The sequence below is a fragment of the Lissotriton vulgaris genome, chromosome 5 (genome assembly GCF_964263255.1).
Source record: "Lissotriton vulgaris chromosome 5, aLisVul1.2, whole genome shotgun sequence".
Lineage (NCBI taxonomy): Eukaryota > Metazoa > Chordata > Amphibia > Caudata > Salamandridae > Lissotriton > Lissotriton vulgaris.
Window position 1 is genome coordinate 370,344,281 of NC_141693.1, and position 15,262 is coordinate 370,359,542.

A 15,262-nucleotide genomic window follows, 5' to 3' on the forward strand; every position below is an offset into this window, starting at 1 on the left:
CACAGACAGATGTAGAAGGTCCGGGTACCACCACTGCCGCGGCCAATCCGGAGCTATCAGGATCATTTCCATGTTCGACCTGAGGAGCTTGGAAACTACTCTCGGAATCAGAGCCAAGGGAGGAAACTAGTATGCGAATGTCCCTGACCAATCCATCAGTAGAGCATTCCCCTGCGTTCCTGGCTGGTGGAACCTGGACGCGAAGGCGTGGCATTTGGCGTTTTCGTCGTCTGCAAACAAGTCTATGGATGGACGACCCCAGCAACGAAAAAGCTCTTCTACTACTTCGTCGTTTAGCACCCGTCTGGCTGATCTTCGAAGTGCCTGCTGAGTGTGTCTGCTTCGACGTTCAACTCGCCCGGAAGGTGCACTGCCACCACTGTAAGGTCTCAAGAGAAAAGCCAATGCCAGATTGTCTGAGCCTCTCGAGAGAGTGGGCGAGATCGTGTGCCTCCTTGTTTGTTCAGATAGAACATGGTGGTCATATTGTCCGTCTGAACTAGGACTGAGTTGGACTCGATCGCTGGAAAGAAAGCTTTGAGAGCTAGGAATACCGCTCTGACTTCCAGCATGTTGATGTGGTATGTCTGCTCCTGCGCAGACCACTGGCCTTGAATTTGATGCAGACCCATGTGTGCTCCCCAGCCTTGCAGGGAGGCATCCGTCACTATAGACTGGGAAGGAAAGGGTTGGTGAAACGGTACCCACACCAGTACATTCTTTGTCCGAGTTCACCATTTGATGGCATCTTTCGTTGCCTGGGAAGAGTGATACGATCTTCCCAGCGTCCTGTCGCTTGGTCCCACTGGTCCACCAGAGCCTGTTGTAGAGGACGCATTCTCAGCCTGGCGTTTGGGATGAGAAAAATGCAGGACGCCATGGAACCCAGCAGGGATGCTACTTGTCGGGCTGTTGGAAGCCGAGACTCTAGCAGAATCCCACATTTCTGACTCATCGAAAAAAGTCTCTCCTCCGAAGGAAACGCTTTTCCCAAGCTTGTGTCCAGAACGGATCCTAGGTAGTGGATGGACTGTGTAGGCCGCTGGACTGACTTTTCCAGGTTCACATGGAGGCCGAGCCTGTGTAGCTGGTGCAGGCACAGTTGTAGATCGTGCGCTACCTGTACCGGAGATGGGCCTTTTAGGAGCCAGTCGTCCAGGTATGGGTAAATGAAGAGACCCTTTTTGTGAAGAAAAGCCGCCACCACTGCCATGCATTTGGTGAATGTAAATGTAAATGTAGTTGAGCTTATATAGCGCACAGCTACCCGCAGTGGGTGTCCCGGCGCTTGCTTAGGGAACCCGTCCTGATATTCCCCTGTGTGATAGCCCCAGCGGGTATCCACAAGGTGAAAGTCAGGCATCCCGCCGCGAGGGGCCATTGTGGAGATTAAGCAAGCTATTGCCCAGAGTCTCAGAGTGTGAACCCGTGAGTCGAGAAGGCACCGGAGCGAGAATTATCGAGTCCATGGAATTTTTAGCCCAAGACCCGCCGAGGCGGGGGATTGAACCCTGGTCCAGGACCGATCTCAGCTTCCAGGTCTGCCGCCTCTAACCCCTGAGCCACACTTGTGGTGCGGACTTGAGACCGAAGGGTAACACCTTGTACTGGTAGTGCTTGTTCCCTACGACAAACCTCAAGTACTTGCGATGTTGTTGAGCAATTGGGATGTGAAAGTACGCATCTTGCAGATCCACCGAACACAACCAATCTCCGGCTTGAAGATGTGGACATATTTGGTGAAGCGCTAACATGCGGAACTTTTCTTTGACGATGACTTTGTTTAATAGTCGTAGATCGAGTATTGGTCTGAACTTGTCCTTTTGATCTTTTATGGGGACAAGGAAGTATCTGGAGTAAACTCCCTTTCCTCTTAGAGCGGGAGGAACCTCCTCTATCACTCTTTTTTGCAATAGGACTTTCACCTCTCTTCGTAGCAAGCTTAGCTGGTGAGGGCAAGAGCTCTTTGGAGGAATGCTCTTCGGAGGCGCACGGAAAAGTAGCTTGTATCGATTGCGCAGTATATTCAGCACCCACTGATCCTTTGTGATGCTGACCCACTCTGCCAGGTGTTGTGAAGCACTTCCTCCCACTGGAGTGGGTAACGGCGCCAGAGGAAGCCACTGCTCAGGCCTTTCCTCCTCTTGTGGTGTTAGAGGATTGTTGGTGACCTCCTCTACCTCTGCTGGGCTTGCCTCGAAACTGGGGTTTCCCCTGGTTCTTACTTTGGGACCACTGAGGGGTTTGAACCCTCCGTTGAGCCCCTCTCCCCCTGTTGGTCTTGAAGCGGCGCTTGAATTCTTATTTCTTCTCCAAACACACCGTTTTCACAGTATTTAGTTCCGTCTTCATTCGAGTCATCTCTTTATCAGCATGTTCCCCGAAGAGAGCGGAACCCGAAAAGGGGAGATTAAGGATGCGATGCTGAGCCTCCGGCTTCAGACCTGTAAGGCGCAACCAGGCCGACCTTCTGGCACAAACCCCATGTGAATAGGAATGCGCCGCAAGCACTGCACCATCCGCAGCCGTGCTTATCATCTGATTCGCCACCGGAGATCCTTCTGTCACAGTCTCTTCAAAATCCTGCTGGTCCTCCTTTGGCAGTTTGGATTTGAACCTTTCCATGGAGTCCCATAAGGCCCTGTTGTATCGACCTAGAAGCGCAGCCGCACTAGAAACCTTAGGAGTGGAAGCCGCTGAGTTGCAAACCTTGCGACTCCAGGAGTCTTGAGATTTGCTGTCCTTGTCTGGTGGGACTAAAGAGGAACCAGCGACTGCGTGCGTCTTCCTCGCCGCTGCCACAATTACAGAGTCTGCTGGAGGGTCAGATTTTACAAAAACCGGGTCAGAAGATGCCGGTTTGTATTTCTCCTGAATGCGGGCTGGCACCGCTCTGATAGCCACTGTAGTTAGGAAAACCTCTTTGACAGGATCCATAATCCCAGGGACTAAAGGTAGCAGAGGACGGGATATGGCTTTCTTGTGTAAAGTCTCAAAAATGACTGTCGTTGTTACTTGAGGGACAGACATTTCAATGTTCAGTTTCAGTGCTCCTCTTTGTAGGACATCCAGATACGTGCCAATGTCATCCACTGGGGAGGATCTGGACGTAGGACTGTCCGTCAACGTAGGGGAGTAGTCCCTCTTGGACGACCTGGTAGAAGAGGTAGATGAAGTAGACTGAGTTCGTCGACGTCTACGGTGAGCACTGTGTCTCCGCTCCTGCAATCTTTTCGAACGCTCCTCCCGTCTAGGAGAGCGAGACCTGATCCGATCTTCTGACGAGGTCTTCTTCTGGGAGATCCGGATCTTCTGGGAGATCTGGTTGGTGTTCTCACAGGTGATTTGCGCCTGGGAGGACTACACTTGTCCATCTCCTCTACCAGATTCTGAAGAGGAGACCTGTGTTGTGGGCTGGCATATTCTTGCATACGTTTGGTAGCCCCAGAATTTTGCCAATGGTCCAAAGACTTGTACCATCTAGGTGACAGTCTGACTTGCTCGGCCGAAGGATCTGGCCCACGCTCAGGAGATCTGTGCACAGGACTTCTGGACCTTGAAGGTTTAGTCGAGGAGCCAGGGGACCGTGAAGAGGAATGACGGGAAGCAGACTCCGTTACCATGATCGCATCTGAATGCCTCGACGTCGAGCGTTCTTCCCTCGCCGTCGAACGCCTTCGAGGAGTCGGCGGGTCAAACAATCTCGACCGCAAATGTATGTGAGGATCTATGGTCTCTCGACGTCGAGTGGCGATGAGCAGCCGTCGACGGAGTCCTCTGTCTCGACGTCGAATGGTGATGACCGGCCGTCGACGGAGCTCTCTGCCTCGACGTCGAACGGCGATGCCCGGCCGTCGACGGAGGCTTCTCTCGATGTCGAACGACGATGTCCAGTCGTCGACGGAGCTCTCAGCCTCGACGTCGAATGGCGATGACCGGCGGTCGACTGAGTTATGTCTCGACGTCGAGTGCCTGTGCGACGACGGCGGAGGGGTATTGGGCACCCTCGACGCCGAACGTCGACGAGGCACTGACAGACTGCGTCCTCGACGCCGATCGACGATGTACTGTCGACGGCGGAGGGGTATTGGTCCTCGACGGCGAACGCCGCTTTTTGGACGGCGGCGGAGGGGTCACACTTCTCGACGCCGGTCGTCGCCTGGATGACGACAGCGGAGGAGTAACCTCCCTCGACGCCGATCGTCGCCTGGTTGACGGCGGCGGAGTAACATCTCTCCACGCCGATCGTCGCCCGGTTGACGACGGCGGAGGGGATCTCGACGACGGAATTGGATCCTTCGACATCGACGTACCTGTTCTTCTTTTTGACTGCGAGCCCGCCGTCGACGGCCTTTCTGACGCCAAACGATCCACCGGTGGTTCTTTCCTCAGCGCCAAGCCTGACGCTGAGGCTGAAGGGATGGAAGACTTGTGTTTTGAAGGTGTTTTAGTCTTCTTGGAACCCTTCTTCCCCGGAGACCTTCCTCTGGATGACCTATGAGCCAGGCCATAGATGCGAATTCTCTCCCTGTCTTTGAGAGTTCTTCCTGACAGGTGCTCGCAGTGAGGACAGGTGCCTGGATCATGTTCTTCAGGCAGACACAGAATACAAACATCGTGGTTGTCTGATTTTGCTTTCTTGTTACCACAAGAAGGACACTTATCAAAAAGTGAAGGCATTTTCACTGAAAAAGCCCAGCAAACTGACTGAAAAAGGCAGTTCCTTACTTGACTAGATGTAAAATGTCAAAGTAAGTGAAAAAGTTGTTCAAAGTGAAGTAATTTTCTGTCAGAAAACAGAAATTAGTGGAACTGTGTAACCAGGATCCTTCCTGAAGGAGCCGGAAAGAACAACTGACCTAACTGTCACCCCTAGGGCATGATGGGATACAGGGGGTCATGAGTGCCTTAAAGGCACGGTGTCAGTTTATTGCTATTTAGCTACAGGTTAGCTTTTCAGTCTTTTTAGACTGTGTGTTTGCAATGCAGCCTGGGAGCTTCCTATGCTTCCAGTGACTTATGAATATGAATATGAGTCTCTCATTTTTACACTAGGCCTCTCGGCCAAATCATCCTTCAAGGGCATGCTAATCTACCGCCCTCCTGGCTCAAGAGCCAAATTTCTTGCCAATATAGGCAATTTAATCGAAGCATCTGCAGACTCCCCACACTTTACCATACTAGGTGACTTTAATTTTCACCTAGAAGTCACCAACAACCACGATACTACCCAGCTACTCTCAGACCTATCAGCTGCCGGCCTGATGCAACTGATAACCTCTCCCACGCACCAGGCAGGCCACACATTAGATGGTATATTCACCAACAGTCCACTTGTAACGGTCACCCAAATTATCCCCCTCATTTGGACAGACCATGCAGCAATTGGTTTCACTGTTGAAACAAACCCTACCAAATCTACTCCCACTGTCCCCTCTCAATCTTCCTATAGAGATTGGAAAAACATCAACATAGCTCAGTTAGCAGAGATGATGCAGGAAATCCATATTCCCTGTGAGCAGGACCCCATTATAGCGTCCTCCAATTATTTGACGAACCTTGATATGGCCTGTAAAATACTAGCCCGATCAAATCCTCCCATAGAAACAGGAAAATACCTTCAGCTCCATGGTTCACTGAAGCCCTCCGGACTCAGAGACAATACTGCAGGAACCTTGAAAGGCAGTGGCGTCACAATTACAGCTCTGCAGACAAAACGACCTACAAAAACGCCCTTTCCATCTATAAAAGACTAATAGTTGCTGAAAAAAGTCTCTACTATACTTCCCAAATCGATCAGGCGAAAAATTCAGCTGGAGAACTATTTCGTGTGGTTACTACTTTGTCCAACCCCCCTGCCCCGCGCCTAGAAGGTTCTCAGTCTCTAGCTGATGCTCTGGCCAGTTTCTTTGAGGAAAAAGTTAGTTCCATTTTCCTTACCTTCTCGCATTCCTCCCCTTCATCCTCGCCTGCGGCACTCCCCATCAATAATCCGCCCATTCTATCAGCTTTCGACACCATTGACCAGGAGCATATTCAACGCCTGATAACCAGTACTAAATCCGGATCCCCCCTTGACCCATGTCCCCCTGCTATCCTGAACCTTATACCAGAAGCAATCTCTCCCGCATTGTCCACTATCTGCAATGCCATGTTTTCAACAGGCATATATCCCTCAGTTTGGAAGGAGGCTATCATTAAGCCTCTTCTAAAAAAGCCAACCCTGGACCCTCTTCTCCCCGCCAGTTACAGACCCATTGCATGTCTCCCCTTCCCAGCCAAGCTCTTCGAAAAAACTATGAACATTCAACTTTCGAAATTCATCAATGACAACAATCTACTTGATGACACTCAGTTTGGCTTCAGACAGGGACATGGGACGGAGACAGCACTGCTAAAGGCCGCGGATGAAATTCGAACAACAATGGACATGGGAGGAGCGGCAGTCCTAATACTCCTAGACCTTTCCGCGGCATTTGACATGGTCGATCATGTCACTCTGATCAACCGTGTCTCAGCTCTAGGAATTAGAGGCAAAGCAAAAGACCTGATCGCCTCTTTCCTAGCCAATCGCCCCCAGACTGTCAAGATGGGCAATTTCACCTCCCAGACCTTCTCCCTCCCATGCGGTGTTCCACAGGGCTCCTCGCTAAGTCTGACGCTTTTTAATATTTATGTATCGGACTTAGCGAGGGTGATAAAATCTTATGGAATCGCCCTTACAACGTACGCCGACGATACCCAATTAGTATTATCGGTGCACAACAACGGAGCATCTATCGCCGCCAACTTCCAAGAGGGAATGAAGGCGATAAGCTCCTGGATGTCATCAAACTGCCTCAAACTTAACTCTGACAAAACGGAGGTGATGACATTCGGGAGCTTGCACCCAGCATGGTCCCCTCAATGGTGGCCACCTCAGATGGGCCCCCCCCAACCAGTGGTCAAGGTCCGAAATCTCGGAGTCATTTTTGACAATAAGCTAACTTTCATCCATCACGCCAATGCTGTTGTATCATCTGCCTTCTACACCCTAAAAAAAAAAAAAAAAAACTACTTCCTTACCTACCACAGTCAGCGGGCAAAACACTCATCAGCACCTTAGTGTTTTCAAGAACCGACTATTGTAACTCCCTTCTCCTGAATGCTCAGGAGAAGGTTCTCAACAAACTCCAGACAGTACAAAACGCTGCGGCCAGAACCCTACTATCCATTCCTAAGTTTACCTCAACCTCCCCGTATATTAAAGAACTACACTGGCTTCCGATTAGGAGCCGAATCAAATTTAAGGCTCTGTGCATAGCCTATAAGACCCTGAATAATGCAGGACCACAGTTTCTAAAAAAAGCTCTCCGCCCATTGGAACAACGCAGGACCCTTCGATCTTCCTCAGCCTACTTGCTGAACGTCCCTAGGACAAGAAAGGCCAGCTGGGGAGACAGATGTTTCACAACCTCCACAGCCAAATTGTGGAACACTCTACCACTCCATATCAAAACTGCCCCCACGCTCCTCAAATTCAGAAAGAGCCTTAAAAAATGGTTGTTCTCCTCTTCCTAACTCCCCCGTCATACCATTAGTGAGTTCTGTAAACAATAGCGCCGAGACACCCGTATGGGTATTTGCGCGCTTTAAAAATTGCAAAAATAAAATAAATAAATAAATAAATGAGAATTTCTACTGCTTTCTGAGCATTAAAACAGTTTCTAAACAATCTTTGGTGTTGTTTCTCATGTTTCAAATGCTTTTTATTCATGTATGGTGGAAATTCTTCACAGCATATTTCAGCTCTGATGTTATTTGGCTGCTATTGCATGTTTTTATATATATATTATTATATATATATATATATATATATATATATATATATATATATATATATATATATATATATATTGTATATATATATGTGGGGCACATATAATATAGTGTTTCCGGGGTCCCGCACATGGGCGGGAATATTCTAATGCTTATGACTATTGATGAGGATCCCCTGGAAGAGAACTTTCCTTCTTGAATTAGGTCATTGGCCCTGTTCTTATATTTATCTGGTAGGTGCTGCAATAGGGTCTCAAGTTCATCGTAATGTGCCCTATCATACCTAGCTAACAATGCTTGAGTGTTGGCAATACGCCATATGTTAGCTGCTTGTGACGCTGTTCTTTTGCCAGAGGCGTCTAATAGTTTGGACTCTTTATCGGGGTTAGGAGCGTCTCCAGATGTCAGAGTTGGCCCTCTTCCTAGCATTGGAAACTACTAGTGAATCTAAAAGGTACTGGTCCTTTAATATAAGCTGGGTCCCAAGGGGCAGCTTTATACTTTTTCTCAATCCTAGGATTAATAACTCTTGTCCTTACAGGGTCTTTAAACACTTCAGGTGCATGCTTGATGACCCCTTTTAGCATGGGTAAAATAAAAGTGGACCTTTGTGAGGTATTAAGTGTCCATTAGGAGATCCTTTTCCATTGGGTCTGTGTGAACTAACCCCATGGCAGCTCTGTGAAGTAGCTGATTAAAACCGGTTTTGTCCTCTGGAGGGGAAGGCCTAGAGGGGTAGATATCCTCTTGTGGAACATTAGAGACGTTGTTAGAATTGGGAGTCTCTAATTGGCACAGGTAGGTACTTGTGACAAAAAGGGACCCTCTCCTCTAATCAGGGTAAGGGTGTTTACTCCTAAAATAACCCCTGCTCACCCCCTTGGGAGCTTGGCACAAGCAGACAGTCTTATCTCAGAGGCAGTGTGTAACGCATTTGTGAACACATACAGTAACCAAGTGACAACACTACAAATGGACGCCACATAGGTTGTATATTTATAAAAATAGGTATCTTTTATATAGATTTACCACAAGACCAAAAAACGATAAAAATAATCCACAGTACTATTAAAAATCAAGAGTTCTTGTTAAAAAGGCTTAAATCAAAGTTCTGTGCGAGTCGGTAGCCCTGTCCGGCTACAGTGTTGCTGAAATAACACAGAGTAACAAATCCAGCGGACCATGTCGGTCCGGGCCCACTTAAATGCTGACAGACTCAGTCACAGTACCTTTACTTGAGGCGTTCGTCGCGGTACAGAAAAGAAAGCGTTGCAGGACTTGTTTTCCCTCGATTCGGTGCAGGCAGCGGCCCGTTGATGGAGTCGGTGGGTCCAAGGCGTACTTTGCAGGGTGAGACGGTGCTTCGTTGCGGTGCTTGCAGCTTGCATTTCGGCGACAGATCCGGAGTTCGGGTGCTGGCGTCAATCAGTCCTGACAGCAGTACGAGTCAGGTGGTGCGTCGCGAAGCGTGCGAGGCGGTGCCCAACTCCGAAGCGTTCACAGGACTCTAAGTCAGCAATAGTGACCGCGTCGTTTAGACCAGTACGAGTCGGTGTAGCGAGCCGTTGCACGTCGTGGTGTCCACAGGTTACGGTGCAGGCAATGGCTCGGTGACGGCATCAGGATGGAGTAGGTGAGCTCAGAGCTTACATTGCAAGATGCAGACGTTGTTCGATGCGGTGCCTACAGGACACCGGGTCAGTTGTGAGAGTCGGTCAAAGCTCCTGCTTCTGTAGCCACTGAAACAGCGTTTCCAGTAGCAACCCACAAAGGCTGGTGAAGTCTACTGGTCCTGAGACTTCATTCTGGGGGCAAGTTCTCTCCCAAGTTGAAAATAAAGTACACAAAGTTCTTTCTCCTGTCTTTGGCGGTCAGGCAACCACTGCAGGCCAATCCCCCAAGCAGCACTTCAGCTTAAGGATACTCTCTCCTCAGTTTCTTCAGGTTCCTCTCCTCAGCAAAGGTTTCTTCTTGTAGTCCAGAAGTGATCTGATTTCTTGCGATCAGGGTCCCAATATTTATACCCCAAAATCCTTTGTCCTCTGAGGGCAGAGGGGCTTTTGCCCAGTCCAAACCAGTTCTGGGGCACTCTGTTTACATGACTCCTTCTTTCCTTTCACAGGGCAGAGCAGAAACATCAGACGCCCCACAGGAGGTGGAGCCAGCATTGTGGAGGGAAAGCACAGCCCTGGAGCACTTTGTTAACATGATTCCTTCTCTCCTTTCACAGAACAGGACAGAGACATCAGGTGCACCACAGGGGGTGGAGTCAGCACTGTGGGGGGCAGGCAGAGTCCTATTCTGGTCCCAGGTGCAACTCCTCCCTCCCATCTAGATGCAGATCTCTCTATTCACAACTGGGCGGACTCACCCTGTCTCCTGGAATCCCCCAACCCTGTCACTCAAATTCCAGACAAGGAATACACAACCTAGCAGAGGCAGGCCTGGATAGTTAGGCAAGAAAATACCTACTTTCTAAAAGTGGTATTTTCAAACCAACTTCACTAAAAGAAGTATTTTATCATTCTGAGTTAAGGCATACTAAACTCTAATTTCTACCATGTTTCCTGAGTCAGTTAGGATTATAAAATGTAATAATCTAACTTCCCATTCTGGCCTATGGAAAACAGATAGCCTTGCAATAGTGAAAAACGAAAATGGCTGTAATTCACTATTAGGACATGCCACACACACCAGGGCATGTCCTACCTTATACTTACAATGCACCCTGCCCTTAGGCCTACCATAGGGGTGTATGATATGAAGAAAAGGGAAGGTTTAGGGACTGGCAGGTGGGTGCACTTTCCCAGTCAGCATAGCAGTATCAGACTGCACGCAGGCTCTGCAATGGCATGCCTTGGATACATTTTGCAAGGCTGCTTCTGTGGGTGGCACAACCAGTGCTGCAAGCCCACCAGCAGCATATGAATTTACACGCCCTGGGCACACTCAGTGCACTGTACTAAGGTCTGACAGGTAAACCAAACAAGCCAATCATGGAATCACTAATCCATAAATCAATTTACAATAGGGAGAGCATATGCACTTTAGCACTGATCAGCAGTGGTAAAGTGCCCAGAGTCATAAAACAAACAAAAAAAGGGCAGACAAAATACAGGAGGAAGGCAAAAAGTTCAGGGATGACCCTGCAAAGAGTCAAGTCCAACAGACTTCTGGCGAGTTGTAGCCGTCTCAAGGATCAGGAGAAGAAGGTGGACTATGGCTTCCTAAGGGCTTCTCATCCGCACCCTCCCCTTCATCAGAAGTGTCATCATCATTCCCTGGTGGAGAAGATGATGTAGGAGAATGGTGTGGTGGGGGAGAAAGTGGAGGAGGTGGTGGAGAAGGAACCATGAGAGGAGATGTGGCAATGTCCCTCTTTTTAGGTGGCGGAGCCGGTGCAGGCGTATCCAATGGTCTCTTTTTGGAACTCAGAGTGAGCTGACCAGTTTTAGGGTCTTTTAGAAGAGTTTTTTGTCGAGGGTCTGGTGTAAAAAGCTCTTCTGATGGAGGCTGACCTTTCGGCGCCGACTTCTAAGTTTCGGTAGACTTTAATACCGACTCCGGAACGGTTTTGTGGTCTTTTGGCTTGGAACCGTGATGTTTTACAGTCTCTGTGGCGATTTGTGCAACCGGTTGTTTTCTTGGTTCAGAGGTCTTTTTCGGCTCCGAAGTGCGTGGATCCGAACTTTTCGGGAGTGGATTTTTGCTCCGCTCCGAGTGTATTTTCGGAGTGGATGGGTCAGTGCTTGTAGATTTAGGTGCCAAGTGCTTGGATGTGGAGGCAGCAATCAGCACTCGAGCCCGAGTCGCCTGAAGGCTTAATAGGCTTCTTTTCCGAGCCCGGAGGCTGGGCATGGGAAGCAGTCTCTCAGTGTGCACCTGGGCCCGAAGATGAAGGTGTGACCGAAGCCTTTTTGGATGGTTTATGGAGAGAGTGAGGGTCAACGTCTTTATTTACGACCCGCTGTGCAGGAGTGAAATCTTCGACCTTGGAGTCCTCTACTTCGGAGCCGCTGCTGAGGGGTTCTTGGATTCGCTCTTGTTCAGGTACATAGACGCCCTCCTGGAAGATGTCGTCTGGAATGGATGTTGACGAGCGAGCCATTTTTCTTCCAGCCCGATGATCCCGAATGGTCTTCTTGGAGCGGAAAAAGGAGCAAGCTACATAGTATCTGGCCTCGTGCTCCGGTGAGAGGCAAAGATTACACACCTCATGCAGATTGGTGTGGGGAAACTTCGACCAACATTGAGGACACTTTTTGAATGGAGTCCTTTCCATGAGCCAGATGCCAAAGCCCAAGTAGGCCCGAAGGCCCTCATTGACGATCGGAATCGAGGACATCGAAGTTGTAGAGATGCACGACGACTTGGATTCGCGATCGAAAACAATACTGTAGAAAGGGTGAATGACAGCGTGTCGAAAGTAGAATCTGTGACGGTTCCGAACTGGAGCGCGAGAAACACATCCGAGCCGGATGGCGGAAAAAACCAATCTGAAGATGGAGCCAATGCCCATGCGCACTATGGCCTAAAGGAGGAGTCACCTATCTCGTGACTTCCAAAGACTTTTCCAGGACAACATCAAAGTGCAAACATTCGGGCCCAACACCAGATGCACAGTGTGTGATCTGCAGCTCATATGCCACGAACAAACCTGGTTTACATCTTTCTACAGACTTACACGATCTTGAACCTAACAGCTAATGAAGTTGGTAGGGCCCCATATAAAAGGTTTAATATACCGAAATTTACTTCTAGACAAAGGTATAAAAGGCTAGAGAGTTATAAACAAGTTTCGAGGTAATATATCTGCTGCAGTAAAATTAACCAACAAAATGCATGAAGAGGATTCAGCCGCAGTTAGCCTTGATGGAGATACCTGGACTCACCTTGACATACTGCCGCAGGAAGAATGGACTCATGTCTGGAGGGGATGCTGTAGTGTGGGGTTTCAGTAGCTGACTGGCTGGCACTGGCTCCTCGTCACCCTGTTGACTCTTCCAGTAATCCAGCAGCGATTTCAGGACATGCAAGCAGTAATCTACAGCACCAGAGTTCAACAAGGCAGCTGCAGTGGCACTGGATATTAGTGAGGAAGACTGCAATGAAAACCAAAGAGCTGAGAGTAACAACACTGTTGGCTTGCAAGCCAAGGAAACTATTTTCACGTTGTTGTTCTGAGCATTTATATTGGTATTCGAGTTAAAGAAGGTAACATTTGTCTTTGCTATGATAATGTGCATAACTGGCAGCTGCACATCTTATTGAGCATATAGTAAAGGCTAATTATGTGGTAAAATGATTCTCTAGCCTAAACTTACAGTCCCAATCTGTAGAATTAACAACAGGAAGGAGGAACAAAGAACCTCGCTAACAGATTAGTATAATTTTGGATCTAAAAATCACATTTAAGCTGTAAAATATACAAAACTGAAAATCAAATTTAGGGGAATGATTCAATTAAGGAGGACAGAGACCAGAATCAAAAGATGAAGAGGGTTTAACAGCAGTTTTACCTCTGACACCATATAGCATACATAAGAATTTTATTGACTCTGCGATTGTGCTTATTGCTTGTTCTTCTTTGACAAAACTTTCATATCAATTACGTATCCCTACATCTAGAACATAATGATCTCAACAATATTTTATGTCACAATTATGCACAATACATATACAAAACATAAACATTACTGGGTAACAAAAGACAAATATTTACAAATTTGTACACATGTTATGTTCAAATTCACTTCTGGCAATTACTATGCTCATTATCGGGGGAGTCACCTGATTCTATGTGAGTTCCCCGAATATCTATATATATTCCATGAATTCAACTATTTCTTTCTAGGCACTTCCCCTATTTGGGGTCCTATTAGGGGTCAGAGGTTATTTCTAGGCATTGTTGGAGTGAGCTAGAACACTCTAGCTCTACTCGCTGATTTGAACAGTGTCCCATGAAGTTTTATTGCTCTGATCTGCTAAGGGTGATGCCAACGTGTTTTGACCTTGCGAATTCTAGACCGTTACTTTATGTAAGGTCTTCTTCAGGGCACGATGTATCTGAGGTAGGGCATTAGTCAATCTGTATGGAGAATGATGACATAACCAATTTTAGTGTTTTGGACTTAAAAGATACTAGGCTGTGCAAACTAATTTATTCACATTTTATGTGCCGTACCAACTTTTGTAGCAAAGTACTCTTGATGGAGATTTGTTGTCTATACCAAAGATAAAAATAAAATAAAATGAATAGACCAATAAGTTGGCTTATTTTTCACTGTGAATGTCTGGAAAGTGAATAGATTCATGGTCATGGACCTACTGATAATGATCGATAAATTTCGCTGTGGATCTTCTGTTTTATTTTATTGGTGGTCTATCTTCGTATATTTAGAAATTCGTATAGCTGGAGGAAAAATAACTGAGTTATACCTTTAGTAGAGAGAAAATATTCAATTACGACATATTCTATTTCTTTAACTATGTTATGTGCGTTATCATGTATGCACCTCATGGGTCCGACATCGCAGGGTGTAATATTACATGGGCTAGCCCTACTTTCTTTTATGTGGAGTTGACATGCATTGTTAATGTTTAACACAATGTCCAGCACTCTACAAAAGTGTAAGGAATCTATTTCTATATAGTATAATAAACAAGAAAAAACAATATTCTTTGTGAAATCTACACCATATAGTCACAGCATTATGTTCATGCAATCCAGGTGAATCAAGAGTCTTCAGTGGTGGAGTAGTAAATTCTTTATTCAAATCAAAGGCGCATGGATTCTATCCCCGTAAAAACAATGTTGTAGCCGGTGCCTACGCGTTTCGTCCCAACGGACTTCTTCAGGGCAGGTAATTCAGTGTCTTTATTCAATCTGCCGTATCATCTAGGTAGTTATCTGCGAGTTATTTTCTCAGCAGGCTTGCACAAGCATTGTGTTCAGTATCTTGTAAAGAAGTATTATCTTTTGGTTGGGGATCCCGTATCTTTGAGAGGTGTCTCGTGATGTCTTTGGTAAAGATCAGGACTGAGCCGGGTTATAGTAGGTCCAACTCGTTGGTTTAAAATGAAGATCCCAAACTTCATGGCATCGTAACCGCATCCGCAGACACCTCTCAAAGATACGGGATCCCCAACCAAAAGATAATACTTCTTTACAAGATACTTAACACAATGCTTGTGCAAGCCTGCTGAGAAAATAACTCGCAGATAACTACCTAGATGATACGGCAGATTGAATAAAGACAGTGAATTACCTGCCCTGAAGAAGTCCGTTGGGACGAAACGCGTAGGCACCGGCTACAACATTGTTTTTACGGGGATAGAATCCATGCACCTTTGATTTGAATAAAGAATTTACTACTCCACCACTGAAGACTCTTGATTCACCTGGATTGCATGAACATAATGCTGTGACTATATGGTGTAGATT

General features: G+C 47.3%; 1 protein-coding gene across 14 annotated transcripts in view; it reads right to left on the bottom strand.

The window, feature by feature from the left end:
- UBR4 (ubiquitin protein ligase E3 component n-recognin 4) overlaps nucleotides 1-15,262 on the bottom strand; it is a 1,723,360-nt gene that overhangs the window by 579,325 nt on the left and 1,128,773 nt on the right. For all 14 annotated transcript variants that reach the window (XM_086921716.1, XM_086921718.1, XM_086921717.1 and 11 more), the window contains one exon: nucleotides 12,711-12,920. In XM_086921716.1, coding sequence (XP_086777842.1) covers nucleotides 12,711-12,920 — 210 coding nt within the window. The remainder of the gene's footprint in view (nucleotides 1-12,710; nucleotides 12,921-15,262) is intronic.